General features: G+C 36.8%; 1 protein-coding gene across 4 annotated transcripts; it reads right to left on the reverse strand.

Moving 5' to 3' along the window:
* Positions 1–7,492: 7,492 nt before the first annotated feature.
* Positions 7,493–16,148, reverse strand: TAC1 (tachykinin precursor 1). 4 transcript variants are annotated; one of them, XM_063667551.1, is made up of 8 exons: positions 15,908–16,144; positions 15,368–15,499; positions 14,730–14,858; positions 14,290–14,386; positions 13,817–13,861; positions 13,294–13,317; positions 11,794–11,847; positions 7,493–8,089 (listed from the first exon to the last, which is right to left on the reverse strand). In XM_063667551.1, exons 2-8 carry the CDS (start codon positions 15,488–15,490, stop codon positions 8,043–8,045), a joined length of 519 nt encoding a protein of 172 aa, XP_063523621.1. In that variant the 5' UTR covers positions 15,491–15,499; positions 15,908–16,144; the 3' UTR covers positions 7,493–8,042. The 4 variants fall into 4 exon arrangements, with proteins under 4 accessions (XP_063523621.1, XP_063523622.1, XP_054352843.1 ...); XM_063667552.1 differs by lacking the exon at positions 13,817–13,861 and having other exon boundaries at positions 15,908–16,148; XM_054496868.2 differs by lacking the exon at positions 14,730–14,858 and having other exon boundaries at positions 15,908–16,137.
* Between the last annotated feature and the right edge of the window lie 4,719 nt (positions 16,149–20,867).

Genomic DNA, 20,867 nt, shown 5'->3' on the forward strand with positions numbered 1-20,867 from the left:
TACACTAATCTACATTCCCACCAATAGTGTACAAAGTTTTCCTTTTCTCCACATCCTTGCAACTTTTGTTGTATTTTGTCTTTTTGATAATAGCCATTCTAAGAAGTGTGAGGTGAGAGTTCGCTGTGGTTTTTATTTGCATTTCCCTAATGATTAGGGATGTTAAGGATTTTTTCATATGTCTGTTGTCCATTTGTATGTTTTCTTTTAAGAAATGTCTGTTCTCATCTGTTGCTCATTTTAAAATTGGGTTATTCATTTTCTTGCTATAAGGTTGTTTGGGTTCCTTATATTTTTTGAATATTAACCCCTTATCAGATGTATGATTTGTAAATATTTTCTCCCCTTTTGTTGGCTGTCTCTTCACTTTTGTTTTCTTTGCTGTGCAGAAGCCTTTCAATTTGATACAATCCCATTTGCCCATTTTTGATTTTGTTGCCTGAGCTGTGGAAGTCATATCCAAAAAGTAATTTCCCAGACCTAGGTAAAGAAGCTTTCCCCCTATGGTTTCTTTTAGTAGTTTTATAGTTTCAGACCTTACAATTAAGTAAGTAATCTATTATCAGTTGAGTTTTGCAGATGGTGCAAGAAACCAGTCTAATTTCATTCTTTTGCATGTGTATATTCAGTTTTCCCAACACCACTTATTGAAGAGGCTGTCCATTCCCCATTGTGTGTTCTTGCTGCCTTTGTTGAAGGTCATTTGACTGTAAATGTGTGGATTTCTTCTGGGTCCTCTATTCTGTTCCATTGGTCTATATATCTGTTTTTATGCCAGCACTGGGATGTTTTGATTATTATACCTTTGTAGTATATTTTGAAGTCAGGTAGTGTGATGCCTTCAGTTTTATTCTTTTTGGTTAGGATGCTTTGGCTATTCATGATTTCTGTGGTGCCATACAAATTTTAGAATTAAAAAACTTTCTGTAAAAACCTCATTGGAATTTTAATAGGAATTTCATTAAATCTGTAGATCACTTTGAGTAGTACAGGCATTTTTATGGTATTAATTCTTCTAATCCATGAAAATAAGATATTTTTCCATTTATTCTTTTCATCTTCAATTTATTTCATCAATATTTTGTAGTTTTCAATGTAGAAAACAATGTAGAAACTCCTTGGTCAAATTTATTTCTAAATATTTTATGTACTTTTAAAATGCTATGATATATAATATTATTTTCTTGACTTCATTTTTGGATAGTTTGTGGTTAGTGTACAGAAATGCTGTTGATTTTATAGCTGATCTTGTATTATACAACTTTACAGAATTGATTGGCTCCAAGAGTTTTTTTGGTGGAATCTTTATAGTTTTCTGTGTATAAGGTCATGTCATTGGCAAAAAGGGAAAAGTTTACTGCTTTCTTTTCAATTTGGATGCTTGTTATTTCTTTTTCTTGCTTAATTGCTTTGGTTAGGACTTCCAGTACTATATTGGATAGGAGGGGAAAGAGTAGGCATCCTTGCTTTGTTACTAATCTTGGAAAGCTTTCAACTTTTTACTGTAGAGTATAATGTTAACTGTAAGCTTGTCATGTGTGGCCTTTATCATGTTGAGAAATATAACAAAAAGAATATTAGTATGTTCTTTAAGTAGTTGTTGAAAGTTTTAATCATAAAAGGATGTTGAATTTTGTCAAATGCTTTTTCTGCATCTATTGAAATAATCATATGATTTTTATCCTTCATTCTATTAAATCACATCAACTGATTTGCATATGTTTAACTATCTTTGCAACCCAGAGATAAATGCCACTTAATCATGGTATATGATTCCTTTAATGTGCTGTGGAATTTGGCTTGCTAGTATTTTTTGAGGATTTTTGGGGTTCATTAGGGATGAAGATTCTCGATTGCATATGTCTATTTGTCTTAATTATCTATACGTCTATTTAATTCCTCTTGCACTTGCTTACTTTTTGACTGAAAAAGTGTGACATTTTTCATAGCTATTATTTACATATTTTTAATACTTTAAAATATTTTGATTGGCATGTATATATATATACACACTTCTTATAATAGAATGGCTATTATCTAAAAGACAAAATATAAGTGTTGCAAGGATGTGGAGAAAAGGGAAACTTTGTACACTATTGATGGGAATGTAGATTAGTACAACTTATGGAAAACAATATGGAGTTTCCTCAAAAATGTAAAAACAGAGCTACTGTATGATCCGCAATCCCCCTTCTGGGTATATATATATTTTAAAAAATGAAATCAGTACATTGAAGAGATACCTGCATTCCTATGTTCATTGCAGCATTCTTCACAATTACCAGTAAAAAAAAAAATATATATATATATATATACACCTACACACACAATTTTAAAAAATCTTTTTGGTAAAGATGAGATCTTGCTATGTTTCCTGGGCTAGTCTCAAACTCCTGGACTCAGGCAGCCCTTTTTCCCTGGCTTCCCAAAGTGCAGGGTTTACAGGTGTGAGCCACTGTGCTCAGCCTGCTTTATATATTTTGACTATACCTCATATTCGTAAAGGTTTGATGCTGTTATGTGTTCTTAGTAGATTATTCCTTTTATCAATATTAATAATCATTTTTTATTTCCTGGAATTTTTACCAGGAAAATTTTTTATTGACTTGTATGACAGTAAAATTGCCATATAATCATTATGTTAGTATTTGGCAGATTAACATTTTTCTATTTTTTTCAGGTTTGTCTTTTGGTAAATAATAAATAGCTACATTTTTTATCTTTTTAGCAACCTGACATCTGTGTCTTTTAATAGGTCTAATAAAGCTACTCATATTTATGCAAATATAAATGTTTAGTTAGGTTTGTTTGTTTGTTTGTTTGGTTTTTTGAGACGGAGTTTTGCTCTTTTTGCCCAGGCTGGAGTGCAATGGCGCAATCTCGGCTCACTGCAACCTCTGCCTCCCAGGTTCAAGCAATTCTCCTGCCTTAGCCTCCCAAGTAGCTGGAATTACAGGCGTCCACCACCACACCTGGCTAATTTTGTATTTTTAGTAGAGATGGGGTTTCACCATGTTGGCCAGGCTGGTCTCGAACTCCTGACCTCTCAGGTGAACTGCCCACCTCGGCCTCCCAAAGTGCTGGGATTACAGGTGTAAGCCACCACGCCTGGCCTAGTTAGTTTTTTAACCAAGATTTTTAAAAAGCTTTCTTTCCTTCTGTTGATTAGATTGTGCTTTGCAACATTTTCCTTCTTCTGTTTTGATAGTTACTTATTCATCTATTCTTTTAGTTTTAGCCTGTGTATATTTTTAACTCACACACAGAAACTTACACATTCTTTGAGAAAAAGTCTGGATTATGTCCTAGCCTCCTCAATAACACAATAAATTTAGCATGTATTCATTTCCTTTTATACTGTCCTTCCTTCTCCCCCAGCTAACTCCCATGTTGACATCTTATCAGATTTTATTTGTAGATTGTTTATTTAACACACACATACATAACTCTTCAATTTGGCAATATTTTTAAAATGATTACTTTGCTCACCATATTTCTTATAATTATTTCTTCCCAGATTTAGTTTTCTTCTTGCTGAAATATGTCCTTAGTAATGTTTTCAAAGAAGGTGGGTGTAAAGTTTCTGAGGTCTTATATGTGTGAAAATTTCCTTAATTAGTGAAAGAAGGTGAATGACTGAATTTATTTCACTGACCCTAGTAGGATCTGGGCCCACACCTCTTTCTCCTCACTTTTCCTTTCAGACCCAAATTGGATAACAGCTGCTAGAACCTTAGCTTCAGTCTTGCAGGACCTGAATCCTGTCTCATTATTAATACAGCCCCATACCTTCTCTGAATTGAAACAGCGGACAATTTTCAGGATATAGTAAAATATTGACTGACCTTCATCAACCTAACATGTAAATTCTTATGTTTTGTTGTTGTTGTTCATTTGTTTTCAGGAACAGGGTCTTGCTCTGTTGCCCAGGCTCACGTATGGTAGCACAACCATAGCTCACCTTAACCTCAAACTCCTGGGCTCAAATGATCCTCCCACCTCGCTCCCTGAATAGCTAGGACCACAGGCGTGTGCCACCATGCCCAGCTAATGTTTCATTTATATTTTTTGTAGAAATGAGGTCTTGCTTTTCTCAGACCAGGCTGGTCTTAAACTCTTGGCCTCAAGCAGTCCTCTCATCTCAGCCTCTCAAAGCACTGGGATTATAGGCATGAGCTGCTGCACCCGGCTAATCTAACATACAAATTCCTTAGGCTTTCTGCTCTTCAGCAGAAATAGCTATTTTGAGCTATTCTCATGTTGCAATGGTTTTAATAAGGCTTAAGCTAACAGCTTTTAGTTGACTTTTCTTCTTCCACAAATTCATCGTCACTGTTAAATGATAGTTTGGTTAAATACTGTTTTCCTTAAGAATTTTGAATATTTTGTCCCCTTATCTCATGGCTGCAATACTCATCCAGTATTGCTAGCAAGTCTGTTGTCTGCAGTGGTCAATTCCTTATTCTGGGGTTGGCACCTTCCACTGTAGCCTCTGCAATTTCCTGCTAGGACTATGGCTTACTATTGTGGCTTCCCTTCTGCTTCTGTTTTGGGGATTTACAAAATTTCTGATCTAATAAAAATCTTTCCTGTGTTTTGCACAAATCCCAACATATGTATTAACTTCCTTAAAAATATACCTTTAAAAATCATTCATAATGATTTCATGTTAGAAGGAGAGATTTCAGCACGTGCTCAAATTGAGACAAGATGTTCTTATTTTTGTCTGTTTGGATGGATCCATGTGAAACTATATCTCTGGGGATGTAGAGAAGGACTTTTATTGTTACTGTATACTTTCCTTTATTTGGATTTCTGCTTATTAATTTCCCTTTGATTCAAGATAATAGAGCACACATGTGTTGAATATCTTCCTTCTTCCTCCCCTGCCCCACCCCACCAATGCACCTGCCAGCTTTCTCCACATGCTCAAGAGCCCTATATGTGCTGCTTACCTGTGTAGACAGCATTCAAGGGCTCCTACTCTTCTGTTTTCCAGTTGGGTTTGCCCAGTGGGAGGTACCGACAGGAGATCAGACAGCTGGGTGGCAATGAGGACGGGATATTTATTACCCGGTCACCCCACTCTTCTCTTCCCACCCATACTTGAACACCTTGTTTTGGCTCCACTCTTTTACTGAAGACAACTGCCATCAAGCAGCCTTTTGCATACAGGGACCCTCATTTCTTTACGTTGATCCTTCTGGCATAGGGGTAGCTGTTGCTCCCAAGGACATAGCATGGAGAACCATATACCACTACTAGCTTCTCTACATGCTTCCCATAACTTTGTAACTAGTCCCTTTATTAACCCCTTCTCAAATTAGCTTGAAAATAATTTATTTTTGCCCTGGGCCCTGACCAATACAGAAACAAAAACAAAACAAACAAAAACCAAAGCAATAATGTATACAGGTAACTTTACATAGTTTGGTCTTTTTGCTGTTTCATAACAGAATAAAATAAGAAAGAATATAGGTGAAGAAAACTTACTTTAAAGGAAATATGGCACAAAGAGAAAGTAATAATAAATGTTTTGAGCAGAAACTTAAACTGAAGTTTCTGTCTCTTTTCCTGTTTGTGTTGTTGCTGGGTTTCTGGGCCTAGAGGGAAAGCAGGCATGAGTGAAGTTCCGCCAGTGCATGTCTTTATGCAGCGCTGTGGGATCATACCACAGAGATGTATAGAATTTCAGAGTGGGAAGGGGCCATGGGGACTATTTAGTGCAGCAATGAACAGCACAAAGCACTGCAAATTTGTGATATAGCCTGGATTTAATTTGTGAGGCAAAGATTTAAATACCACCCCATGCTGTTGCTTGTTCAGTGTGTCTAGTGCCTATAAAAATTTTTCATGGCTAAAATATAGAACTAATTTTCACACTGGCATTTTGAACAGTAGCTTAAAATGGGAACAGGTAACATTCACTGAATGCTCGCTGTGTGTGAGAGAGTGTGTTCAAAGCTTTACATGCATCATTTCACTCAACCCTCAGCTGAATGCCATGTAGTGAGTACTAGTGTTATTCTAATTTTACTGATGAGGAAAATAAGGCAAAGAAAAGTTAAGGGACTAGCCCACCTTTACAAGGCCATTCATAACGTGATAGAGCCAAGATTCAAACCTGAGTAGTATGACATTGAGTCCCATGTGCTTATCCACTAAAATTGTTCCTCTTGTTACAACAGCTATGCAGAAAAACTATATATATGTAAATATATGTATATAACAAATACTGCTTTATGTCTAACAACATACCATTTATGTTCCACATTATTAAATACACCATGATGCCACTTTAAATGACTGTATAATATTCTGTTGTTTTAGTACGTTTGCTTAATTAATTTCATTGTTAGATAGTTATTTGCTCTATTTCCCCCTCAGTTTATTTCCAATCTTGACTCCTATTATATTATAATCTCTGACCCCAGCATTTCATTAAGCTTCATAACCCCATCTGTAAAATGATAATAATGACGATAATATTTTTGTCATTGAGTGATTAAGTACATGTATAATTTTAGCTAATGATTATTTATTATAATTATTATTCAATGGAATGTTAAACATTGCTGTTGGGGAGTGGGGCTCTAGGGGATGACTCTGGTTTTCTCCATTTTGCTTACCATTATATGATTTTTCATATTTAGATGTATTGTGTACTAAGGAATATGAGTTGGAGTTTTTTAAGAAAACATTTAATTGAAAATATAAATGTTAAAATATGCTTTAGCTCTTCTCTCCTACAAATGGTTTTATTGCTCACCGACAGTCACCAGTCCAGGCTAAATTCATTTTTTTTTTTTACTTCACTGAACAGTGCTTGTCTGCATTGTTTCACCACTGGTCAATACTTCACATGCTCTATGCAATCAGAAAATGATTCCAAGGACACTTACCAATCAAAATGCACAAGCCTCCCTCTCAGTGCTTGGTATTTATTCCTGATGCATGTGCTTCTATCAGACAGAGAGTGTTATAGGTATTAGCAATTCACAGGCACTTCTTAGAAATGCTGGAAAGGAGTTCTTATTTTTGCTGTGAGGGTGTTGCCCTATTATCAACACCTCATCTTTCTGTATCATCTTCCGACAATCTTTGTGAGAATTTGATTTGCTATCTTAATTCTAGTGAGACTCAGGCACTGATGCATTTATACCTGGGCTCTGAGCAGGGCTGAAATGGTAGTGAGCTGATGTTTTACTCAACAAGAAAATAATCAGTGAAATATATCTTTGAAATAGATTACTATTGTATTTGTAAAAAAGGAATTAAAAGCATATAAAACCACAACTTAGCCTTTAGTCTTTGGAATGCAAAACGCAATTGTGTTCTTCATAAATGATCTCATGACAAATGATTTAGCAAAAAAAGTGCATGACAGAGAGAGAAATTGCATTTTAGACAAAACCACTTTGAACCTATTTCACCTATTAAAGGAAAGACTGCTAATTGGACATAATGTTAATAAAAGAATGTGACAAAAATCTTCAAGATATTTTTTGTTTTATTTAAAATGTTAGCTATCACAACGCATCATACAATGAAATGAAGACATTAGAATCACATTAAAACTTTTAAAAACATCTCTATATAGTCACAAAACATGAAACATGCTTCAGAGATACAAATATAGTGTAATACCAAAATCTCAGTACATTTTCACTGTGAAAACAAATAGGAAAAGCACAAGACTGTCAGGAGTTTCCTTCCCTTTCCGCAGTAGCTGACACGACTGCTTCAAAGCAATGATTTTTTTCTTTAGGGACTGTATCATTGACAGGTTTTACAATTTCATTTAACACTGTGCTTTGCTGAGAAATAACCACTTATTTCTATTTTAAGGGAGTCATCATATTGGAATTAAAACACATGTTTACAATACATATTGGCACAATATGAAAAATAAACACTTTTTGAATTTTCAACCCCAAACAATTGTTATTAAATAAATTATTATTCCTCATAGTGCATGTCTTAATTTACCTTCCATTGCCATTGACACAAATGAAGCTGAATAAATAATATTAAGTAGTTTATTAACGTCTTCTTTCATAATTCTGCATTGCACTCCTTTCATAAGCCACTGAAAACAAAGAAGAGATAAAGTGTTTTTTAAGTGAATTCACTAAGGGAGTTACACAACTGAAGTTCAGGGCATATGGTAATTTATTTTAAACTCATAATGACATTTTCCCTCCATAGAAGTATTTCTAAGAATGTTATCTGCACATCTTCCAATCCTGCCTCAGTCTCTATCCTGATTGGAAATGATCTAACCACAGAACTCTGTTTCATTCATCATTCATCATATACTTGGTGCCCCAAAGCATATTTCCACAATATATTGCAGTGTTGATTCTCAGCAGCTTTCTCAAGCAGTAGCAGATACCCACAGTGAATTATAGAAACGACAATGCCTAAAATAACCAGGAATACTAGTAGGATAAAAACAAAATGTGGGACTTTTATTCTAGCAGAGACCATGGGCCAAATCTAGAATACCATTTGTTCTTGTAAATAGGTTTATAGGAATACAGACACACTCATTCATTTACATATTGTCTATGGCTGCTTTGGCCTAAAATAACAGATTTGGGTAGTTGCAACAGAGATTACATGGCTCACAAAGCCTAAAATATTTATAATCTGTTTCTTTTCAGGAAAAGTTTGCTGATCTCTGCTCAAGGGGCATCTAATTGTGTAGGGGTCTCTTCCTACCTTGTGGATACCTCCCAGTGATGGATTGCCCTCAAGACTAAAAACAGCCCATTTACCATAGGTAAGTCAGTTGAGCCATCTAAATACCATACTGTTTAACTTTTCACTAGCATCTTAATGGCCTGTGAAGGATTAATTATTGCTTCCAAAGGTATTTAACATATAGCTAGCAAGTAATTTAAATACATTGATTATCTGGCCAAAAAATGCCAAAATTGTATATTATATTATATATTATATTATATATAATTTAATATATATTAATTATATAATTTAGTATATATTAAATATATAATTTAATATATATTAAATATATAATTAATATATATTAAATTATAAATATATAATTAAATAAAATAAATATATAATTAAATTATATATTTAATATATATTAAATTATATATTTAATTTAATATATCTGTAACCACAAAGGGATCTGTAACCACAAAGGGGTAAAAATCAGACTGTTGCGATAAAAATATTTTGGGATATTTTTCATCCTTAACTAATACCTTATAGACTTAGACGTATGGTATAGTGGAACTACTATGCTTTTTGAAATTCAGTATGGCCTGTATAAAATACTGAATGTAAACAGAAACAGTGGAAAGATCTGTGAAGGATCTGTAGGAATAATAGGTGCTACTCTAAACAGTTTCCTCAGTGAGAAGATTTGTTGACAGAGAAGGCAGGTAAAGGCACCAGTGTTATCACTTCCCTCTTTTAATACTGGTCTTAAACACCCAACTATCCTTTAAGTGCGGTTAACAATAAGCTGCATATTTTACATCAATTAAGTATGCACTTGTGAGGCAGAACAGTCTGAGCCAACACTGGACAGGCTTGAGGGAAGGAAACAGTTTATTTCTCATTCTGGTTTGATTATATTAGGAACAGGATGAATAGCCCAAGTTCAGTCTCTGACAAGCTTTAGGTAATATGACTCTATTCCTCAGAGAAATTAGATGAAAGCTAATGTAAACCAACTAAAGACAGACAGTGATTTAGCTGGAACATAATGTCCTCTTACATGGAAGCAGAGTTTCTTACCTGGTCTTTGAACCCTTTGAAGCCTGATATAAATTTTTGAGTGTATGAGCTGATGATGGTTTCTCTGGGAAAGGGCATCTATCTAGATTTATCAGATTGTCAAAGGGGTCCCTGACCATGAGTGGGTAAAGATCAGAGGGCTGTAGATTAAGGCTATGATAACCTTGCCTCAATGAGGTACATAAAAAGATCCCTGACTGACTGTGGATCATATCACATTTTTGCCCATTTTTCACCTATTTATATTTTCTTAACTAAAATGGAGGAACAAAGATTTAGTTATAAATTGATCCTGATTTATTACAGTGATTCTATTTATCACTACTTATAATTATGTTATTATTTTAAGTACATCTAATTGTATTTAATCTGTTCTAACTTGTACAATATCTACATTTGTAAAGTTAAGCATGTTCTGAAACCTATATCAATTCTGGAAATGGTAAGTTGATGACTAATATGATTATCAAGAAAACTACAGTTAAGTGAGGACTAGTATGTATTGATACAAATAAAAGCCATTGTGGTTTAAATTTATACTTCATTTCCAAAAGTGGGAAAATAATACATATTAATAAAACAATTGCAAGTTTTTCATTAAGGCACATTGATAATTTCTTACACTTTTACACTTCAGCAGCCCAAAATGACTGGTGAGAAGATGCAAAGGTAGTGTCTAAATAGAAAGTGGGGACCCAATAAGAACACTAGGATAGCTTGTCCTGCGGACTTCAACACCAAGAACTTCAAATTCCAGATTTACTGGAAATTTTGTATCAAAAGGTCAATTATGAAACACTTAGAACTTTTCAATTATATGAATATATTCTCTGGCTTCTGCTGTAGCCCAGATTGTGTTAACTTTTTTTTTTTCTGTTGCGGGTTTTGATTTTTGCCCCACAGAAAGTGGTTTTATTTAATGTACCCAAGTCTTACATTTCACAATAAAGAAAAAAATCTCCATTAAAACACACTAGGATAATTATTTTTCCTAGGATCCAGATAATTAAGGATTAAGCCAGCACATCTTATAGATTGTCTAGAAACTGGAAATATTCTAAATGAGTAAGACAGCTGCTGATTACTTTCTAATTAATAACATATTTAGTATTTTAATTCTATTTTCACTGAAGGCAAAATAGAATTTGAATAGCTTTTCCAAGAAGCCCTAGAGGTAAGAGCTATAAGTTCTTAACAAAAAGTGAGCTTCTATTAAAATGATCTAGGGGTTATTTACCTTGAAATCAGTGTGATGAATGAGTTAACTAATAATGGTTTTCAGATATATATACATGGTATTTACAAAGAAGATGGAAACTGAAGAGAAGGAAACCTGCAGCCTTTATATCATATGAAAAAGTTGTTCAGAATTAAAATGAGAATTGTGGCATCCTTTCTCTCTAATGAGTTTATAGCCAGAACCAATTTATAACACTCAAGAATATTTAATTGTGTTCCTTTTTGAAAGTACTGGAATAAACCATACCACTTTTGTCCTCTCCAACATCCATCAGGATGTTTAGATTTTGAATTTCTACAACTTCATAAAAAGTGATTAATTTGCATAAAGAATTTGTTTTGTGAATTTATTTTTGTTGGAAGATTGCCAAATGTAAAGTCTTGTAAAACTTTCAAATTACTTTGATAACAAGTGAAAATCAGCCTCATTTTTCCCTGCACTCCTCACTCCCCCTTAGTTCAGTAAGGTTAAACAAGGCTTATTTAACAGATCTACAGGAAAGAATATAGTACTAACCCAAAGATTCAGGTTGGTAATGATTAAATGGGGCAGACACTGGTAAGAATGGTAATTGGAGAGAAATAGACAGATACTGTGGTAATATTAGCTTAACCAGCTATAAATCAATTTGTGGTTACAAGTACAACAATTAAATTTTTTCACCATAATACTCATTTTTATATCTACTGCTCCTTTTTAATATTTTAAAACTATGTCTTAGAAAAAAATAGAAATAGATTTGAGATACTGTCTATTTTCAGTCATAATTTCATACATACCAGAATTTAAAGCTCTTTTGCCCATTAGTCCAACAAAGGAATCTGTTTTATGTCCTGGAAAAATACATTTAGGGGTATTTTAATATGTATATCTTTGAGGAGACAAACTATTATAACTAGAACAAAGCAAGCTTCTGAATATATGTCTGTATAATAAATATCTATCTACTTCAAGTTTTGGTGAGACTGAAGAAATAAAGATTCCTTAAAAGTTTTATAAATTACACTAAAACAATACAATGAAACCACTTTTCTTAATTCTATATTTAATATTAGCAAGCACTCTTTATTCATATATTTTATCTGTTATGTAAGGGTCTAAAATATTTTATATAAAATATTGTTATTTGAGCTAGGTTTGATTTTTTAGGAAGTCAGTTTCACATTTGTGTGAGAGTGAAATATCCAAGCATATTTCCTTGTGTTATTAATAAGTTGTACTTCTCAGCAAGTAGACCTTAATTAAATCAGATTCCTTTCCTTGATGATTATAATCTTCTAAAAGGTCACTGTTTTTATTTTATTGGATATTAAAAGATACTCCTTTCAGAAAAGTGTATTAGTTTTCACATGAACAGAGTACATTTTTTATTACATAGAATTTTTATATGTAATTCCCTTCAAAGTCAAATCCTTAGAAAGTAAATATGAATACTATTTATTTATTTTTCAAAGATGAACTCTTTGGAAAGGTTACTATTTTAATGCTAGTGAGAGAATTTCTCTTGGCTTTTATTTTAATAGTTGAGAATAGAGCTGCTACGTTAATGTGGCCTGCTCTGCCACCCAATGAACCAAATCCACGACAGGGTACGTGAGTGGACAATATGATGAAGATAGACCCTTGCCACTTCTTGTCAACTCCGGTTCCATTAACTGAGAAACAAATTTAATGACCTTCACATACCACAATTTTGCCATCTTTGCTGCCCTAAGAAATGTTTTACTGATCGAGTTTTCCCATTCAATTAGGGGATTAAAAAACTGCATGTCTACCCATCTTCATTTTTAGTATGGATTCTCTACTCATATTCACTCGCTCATTCCATTTAATTGGCTGCTGGATGACCCTAATAAATGACATCATTATTGGACCAAGCATACTAAAATGAGTTAGGAGATGCCTATAAATGCTTGTGGGGGTTTCGTGTTTGTTTGTTTGTTTGTTTGTTTACAGTGAAAGTAAGCTTAGGGGGTGGATGGGTGGGAAGAAATGTGTATGGTAGATTTCTAATCCTAGGATTGAAATTCTTATCTAAAACTAACAATTGAAGGGACTTAAAAGACATTTTTTTCTTTTTTAATATAATGCATCTCTTTGCTAAGTACAATATGTCTAAACAACCATATTCTGGATGTAATATGAATCTCCCCCATTCTTATATTGTCTTCATTAAACATATTAAGCCCTAGAGTCATGACAGAAAATAAGGTAAGATAAATTTATCAATATAATTTTACATTTAAATTTGATAAATGTCAAAATAATTTTGAACTTACTTTTGTGAGAGATCTGGCCATGTCCTAGAAGAAAGATAAAATTAGCAAGCACATATAGATTTGTTTTTAAAGATGCTATATTATATCTTTTATAAAATAATTTGATTCTCAAAATATGTAACATTTTCTATCTATATATTATCCTGAGGAATGAAGCAGAACCATAAATGCTAAACAAATTATTAATCATAAAAACTAAATATTTAAACAAATGGAATTTTTATTAAGTGCCTTCTATGGGATTCAAACCTAGGACTATGAGACTTCTGAGGCCTCTTATTAACTATAAGACTGTAACACATCCCACCTTCAAGGCTGGCCACCCACTGAGAGAGAGAGAGAAAGAGGGAGAGACTGAGAGAGAGTGACAGAGAGAGAGAGAGAGACAGAGAGAGTGCACAAATCCATCTCTTTATTAAACAGGCATGATCCAGATCTTGTATTTCAGCCCATAAAAGATTTTATTTCACTTTCCTACATGTGCTTTCACAATAGTAAAATAAAGATTTATAGGAATGTTTACCATAAAGAGCCTTTAACAGGGCCACTTGTTTTTCAATTGAGGAATCTGACAAGAGACGAATTGTCATTAACTACATGTTCCACTGAGCGTGCGATGAATTCAAGGAAACGATATTTCTATCCCAAGACAAATCTACTCTCACCTCAGGGAATGCTATAAAATCCTGTTCCACATGCACTTGGATCATCCGCAGTACTACCCCTGGAGGCCCATGCCTTCCCTTTGTCAGTTTGGATCTTTAGTCGAGGGAGCGCGTCACTAGAATACAGTGAGGCTTGCGAACCAGATCTTTCCCTCCCCCCGCGGGCCCGTGCGTGCCTTAGTGCGGTGTGGGCCAATGTCGCGCCTGGGGAATTACACCCCTCTTGGAGTGGAAATCTCTATTCAGAGCGAGAGACCCTGGGGTACTCCAGGAAGGAGTGAGCAGACAGGGCGGGCTGCCCAAGACACCTAGGGACGGTCGTCTATCTCACCAGCATCCCGTTTGCCCATTAATCCAAAGAACTGCTGAGGCTTGGGTCTCCGGGCGATTCTCTGCAGAAGATGCTCAAAGGGCTCCGGCAGTTCCTCCTGGGGGACAAAAGCACGGACAAAGGGCGTGTAAGGCAACCAGAGCGAGGCACCCAGCAACCCGAGCCCTTCCCGCTGTACTCCGGCCCGAGGCGTGGGGAGGCAGCCTTCCGCACGCTCGGGCTGAGCGGGGTCCCTCCCGAGGCGCTCCCTCTCTGCGCCCTCCCCGCCGAACTCGCGTCCCGCCCCCTGCAAGCCTGCCAGGGCGAGTTAGCAGCTGGCTTGGCGTCTTCAAGCTTCGAGCGCTTTCCGCTCTTTCCTCCCAGCCCGGGGACCTTCCTTCATCTGCTGCGCCGCCACCTGACTTTGTCTTGTCTCGGTGCCGGCTTTGTAGAGTCCTTACCGCCCTAAATGCACACAGGTGTGTGGGATCTGGGGCTGGGGCTCCGGTGGGGAAGGGTGACAACGCTTTACAGATGACTTTCACCGTTTTCCCGAGGCGCGCTCCCCAGCTCCTGTAGCCTACAAGTTTCTAAAGGGAAACTTCAGGCTACATTCTCAGGTCCGCAAAACAAACGTGAAGGCAGGAAATTAACTTCCCTCCAGCCTCCGGCCCTCCAATCCACCTGCAGCTTGCGCGTGTGCCCGCTGCTGCCCGCGACCAAGACGCCCTCCTCTGCCCGTGCCCAGACGCTAGGGCAGTGCAAATGGACTGGAGCCCCCGAAATCCCAGTTCCTGGAGGATGAAATCTTACGAGATTTCCCGTCTTGTGAGGATCTCGGGCTCATCCGGGGGGCATCCCTGCTGCAGGGAGTTCCTGGGCCGGACGGTGCAGCCCTCGGGAAGAAACTTGAATCGTGGGCACAAAATCCCGTGAGGAACCCGGGAAATAGTGCCCCTTTCCATCCTCTCGGACGCATCCGCTGCCTCTTGCCGCGATTGCGGTGCCTGCCACATTAACTAGGGTGCTGTTGAGTGGGAAGGTGACAGCTCCCGAGCCCAGGAAGAAGGGTGCGGGCCGTCCTGGGAAGGGGCCTCACCTTGATCTGGTCGCTGTCGGACCAGTCGGACCAGTAATTCAGATCATCATTGGCTCCTATTTCTTCTGCAAACAGCTGAGTGGAGACAAGAAAAAAGACTGCCAAGGCCACGAGGATTTTCATGTTGGATTTCTGGGAAGGGGTAGGGGGAGAAGACACCAAAGAGAGAAATAATATATCTACTAGGGGTGGTTATCCAAGAATTAAAGCAACAGAATTTTCTGCCCCACAACGGATGAACCAAGATCAAAAACATAAGGACTAAAGTCTCACCTGTACCCGTTAGGCGAGAGAATCGCGTCCCAAAGATTCTCCAACCCTCTTCTCCCTGAATCCCAACTCCCCCAGCCCCCTAACCCACCAACCCACACCTTCAACCCAGGAAACTCTGCAGGTGGAAGACAAAGAGGGGCGTTGGCGTTTGGGAAGCCAGTCTCCCCACTGTCCCTCGCTGCCGCGGCGCACCCAGCGCGGCCACCTCGGACAGATGCGGGGCGGGGTGACCCGGGCAGCGGCGGCCAGCACCGCGCGGGCACTTACTGCTACGGACAGTCCCGCGGGGTGCTGAGTTCCTCTGGTTCCTCCGAGCGCACGCTGGTCGCTCCGCACTCTCGGTGGCTGCGGCCGGGAAGGAGGTCCGAGCGCGCTCTTTCGCCTGCTCAGTGCCTTGCGGTATTTATCCCAGCCTCCTTGAGCCTCCAGACCCACGTGACATTCTCCCCACGCGACTTTCTGCTCAATATTTAATTAGCCGCCTCCTCTCCTTTCGCTTGCGTGATTGAGAGTTTCCGAGACGGTAACTCGTCGATGCCCATAACATCTGGACCCAATTGGGTTCTAAATGACGCAAATTTAGGAAAATCAAGGTCTCGCCATCCAATCCGGAGCGGCCTGCTTCCGTCTGCAGATCTGACGCCCCCTCCCCTCTCCTTCGAAACTGGGTTTCATGACACCTGATATTACTCATCAAATTTGAGCAAAGTGACTCATTCCTTGGACTTCGGTAACTTTTCCGTCCCTCGAGACGTCAGGATAAGTTGCACTTTTGAAGATGGCCAAATAACTGTAGGCATTCAGACATTTCGTCGGAAATCAGGCTAAAAAAGGAGTACTACACTTGAGGGGAGATGCGGGGAAGCATTATTTTCCCCTCTATTTCTAGCTTAATAGTATTTAAGTGTTTCTGAGACAGCATCTTTCTATAACCAGAACATCCCTCTTCTAAATCAACGTGAATACTGGCTTTTCCTTAGCATAACAAAAGGATGTTTAGTCCCATAGTATTTTAGAAGATGGAAGCAGATTTATTTTACATTTTGGAGAAAGGGGAATTTCAACATGACATTGTGTGTCAGACTTAGGATTTTTTTTGTTTCAAGCTGGGTAACTCCTCTTCCTTGCCACATCCAGGAGCAGGGGCTGAACAGGACGTTTTTTGCTTCTCTCCTACACTTTCTTGCTGAAGACTAGGAAACCAGCAACATAGTGTGTAGGATCCTCACCCTTGTCACTAAAGGGCTCTATAAATCATATGTTTCTCCTTTCTATGAAAATAAGTATAGTGAAGATGCTAATGGGACAGTCATTAACAGCACAAAATATTAGACAAATAGCATTTGTACAGAAACCACAGCTTTCCATGAGCCCTTGGTTGCCTGGCAGACACATTTCTTTGATCTCTAAATGAATTAAAAGATGTGACATGTTTGGTGGAGTAGTTTTCTCCCCTTTACATATGAAGTATTATATTTTTCAATTAATTATGATTTTTTAGTATATTGCATAAAAGAAATAAATTTTTGCAACTCAAACCAGGAGTTTTTTTCTCTATGTTGTTCTTAAATAATCCTGAATTTGGAAATTCTCATGCATCTCTGATTTCTTTTGGCCTTAGCCTCACAATGTGAGCATTTTATTTTCCATTTTCAGAACTTTTATATGGAAAATTATAAGCATATCCAAAAGTAGAGAGAAACATCCACTTCCAAGTTTCATCTACAACCCTTCCAGTTTCCTCTGCACTCAGATTATTTTGAAAAAAATCCCAGACATTTAATCATTTCAACTGTAAATATTTCAGCATGTCTGTATAAAGGTAGGAATTAAAAAAAATAAAAACATAACCATGTCATTATCCCACCTAAAACAACATAAAATAATTCCTTACATTAAATATCCGGTTAGCATTCAAATATTTCTCATTGCCTCCTAATTCCTGCCCATACAGTTTACTAGTTGAAATCAGAATTATAATGAAGTCCATACATTAGAATTGGTTTTGTTAGTTCAGGCTGCTGTAAGAAAGTACCATGGTCTGGGTGACGTAAACAACAGAAATTTATTTCTCACAGTTTCGAAGATTGGAAGTCTGAGATCATGATGTCAGCATGGTCTGGTTCTGTTTAAGGCCCTCTTCCAGGTTACAGACTGTCATATTGTCTCCTTGTTATATCCTCACATGGCAGGAAAGAATGAGAGAGCTCTTCAAGGTCCCTTTTATCGGGGCACTGATCCCATTCATAAGAGCTGCACCCTCATGATCTAATTATCTTCCAAAGACCCCACTTCCTAATACCATAACCTTAGGGGTTACGATTTCAACACTTAACATTTTGGAGGGACACGAACATTCCTTCTATTGCATGTTTCTTAAATATCCCTGAATCTGTAATTTGCTCTCTCTTTCTCTATTGTAGTTTATTGATAGGACACGTCAGGAGAGTGTACTGCATTCTGGAGTTTGCTGATTGTCTTTTAACTTGTTTCTCTGTTTCAATTATTTCCTGTTAATTGGTAGTTGTATCTAGAAGTTTGATCCTCTATACATTTTTTTCTTTTTCTTTTTCTTTTTTTTTTTTGATGAGACTACTTCACATGTGTTGTGTTGTTCTGGTAGGAAGCACATGATATGTGGTTGTTTCTCCTTTTGAGTTGTTAGCAGTCATTGACTATCATTTTCTACATCTATTCATTAGTATTTTCAAAACAGTGCTATTTTGATTTTATCATTCATTATTTGTCTAGTAGGTAGACTGTTTCTTTCATGTTTCTCAACAACTAGTTATTCTAAAGCATTATTAATATAGGAAAGATGGGATAAATGCTTGATTACGTCTCTCTACCAATTTTGAAAATAATGAATTGGTAAATTAACACCTTTTAATAAGGCCCACTTTAAAAAATTAGGATTATTATGACTTCATGGATTTAAACACATTTGACACACAGTCATCCCTCAGTATGCATAGGGGATTGGTTGTGGGACCTCCTGTAGGTATCAAAACCTGTGGATGCTCAAGTCCCTGATTCAAAATGGTGTGGTATTTGAATATAACCTATGCACATCATCTCATATATTTTAAATAATCTCTAGATTACTTATGATACTTAATATAATATAAAGGCAGTGTAAATAGTTGTTATACTGTATTGTGTGGGGAATAACACAAAGGGAAAAAGTCTGTATGTGTTTAGCATGGATGCATTTTTTTCTAAATATTTATGACCTACGTTTGGTTAAATCTACAGATGCAGAACCCGTGGATACAGGGGGCCAACTATATTTCAATCCATGGCAGGCATTCTTCTAATTGAAGTTCAGACCTATTCTTGGCCCGCTGGTGACTCTTCAAAGTGACTCCTGAGCCTTTATGCCAATAGGCTTTGATGGCTTTTTCTTGTTTTTGGTATGACAAAATGTTTCAGGTCAAAGTTATATATGTTTTGCTTCTGACCCGAAATTTGCCTTTAAGGGGCCCTAATTTTAGAATTGAAAATGACCATTAGAGATCATAAACTGGGCTTTATTTTTACACATTGTTAGTAAGTTCTTCATTGCTTCAAGACCCTTTCAGCAGACAGAGCTGAGAACAATGTGTGTGTGTCTCTGTGTGTGTGTGTGTGTGTGTATCTATAATCATAAACGTATACTGACTTTCTTTTCAAATCAGGATCTCACAGAGTTTTTAATTAACCTACTCTATTTTGCATCTCTTTTTCCATACCCCAAATGACATCAACATGATTATTCATTAGCTTTATCCCAATACATGATGCTAGTATGGCCAACAATATCATTACTGGAAACAGATTAAGAGTTTTTGTTTGCAGTTTTGTTCTTTTTTAATCTTTAGGGCATATCACACCAGGTATGTTTGGTCATATTACTGTGTTATGAAGTCTCTTTACAAGTTCTTTGTATGGTTATGCTACCAACTCTTACACAGGTAGATTCATTTTCTCGTTTTGCTCAAGTTGTAGGGATCACTTTTGAAACATAAGTTTAGAATTATGTAAAATACATGGTTCTAAACTCAAATATTACAAACATTATGTGGCCGGGCGTGGTGGCTCACGCTTGTAATCCCAGCACTTTGGGAGGCTGGGATGGGTGGATCACAAGGTGATGAGTTTGAGACCAGCCTGGCCAACACAGTGAAACCCCGTCTCTACTAAAAATACAAAAATTAGCTGAGCGTGATGGCGGGTGCCTGTAATCCCAGCTACTTGGGAGGCTGAGGCAGGTTAATTGCTTGAACGCAAGAGGCGGAGGTTGCAGCGAGCCAAGATGCCACTGCACTCAGCCTGGGCAACAGAGCTAGAATCTGTCTCAAAAACAAACAAACAAACAAAAAACATTATGTATTCAAAGAAGTGTACCTTCAGTCCCTATCCCTCTGCTGTCTTATGTCTAGTAACCATTTCTTTTTAGGTTTTTGGTTTAGCCTTATATTGCTATCATTGTTATTTTAATATAAGAAACGATGTGATAATTTCCCCCTAAATCTTGTAAAATTCTGTACCTGAAGTGGGACATTTTAGAAATTTTTTAATTTCTCAGATACTAATGTGGTTTATGGTTTATGAGGTAACAAGACAGCTACTTTATAATATCTAAACTACGAGTTCAGTATAACCAGTTGTATAATTTTATTCAGATGCTATATGCTGTAAATGTGCCATAGTAGATAAAATAGAGGTTATTTCATAGAATTGAGTAATAAACAATAATGAGATAAAAGGTATATCCAAGAATACATTTCCCACATTCCCCACATCATGCATTAATTGCTATCTTAGGGATCCTACTAAGACATGCACGTTTTGTACACTTTCCCTTTGAACATTGTAGAGGTTGAGATATTTGCATTCTTTATTACCTGTTTTATTTCCTAGGATAAGTTTATGAAAAAAATACATATTGATAAAGTACATATGTTTAATGCATGCTAAATTCATGATTAGTAGACTGGTGAACAAATAATTCATTAATATCTCATTTTTTATGTTGCAAATTAAATTTGCAACATAAATTAAAAACCTGGACAAAAGTAAAAAAAAAAATTACTATTGTCCATTTTCTCATCACTCAAAAGGAACCACTGTTAACGTCTTGGTATACTGCTTATAATATTTACTTATTTATGTATAATTATTATTTTTTTTTGAGACAGAGTCTTGCTCTGTCTTTCAGGTTGGAGTGCAGTGGCATGATCTCAGC

The sequence above is a fragment of the Pongo pygmaeus genome, chromosome 6 (assembly GCF_028885625.2).
Source record: "Pongo pygmaeus isolate AG05252 chromosome 6, NHGRI_mPonPyg2-v2.0_pri, whole genome shotgun sequence".
Taxonomy (NCBI): domain Eukaryota; kingdom Metazoa; phylum Chordata; class Mammalia; order Primates; family Hominidae; genus Pongo; species Pongo pygmaeus.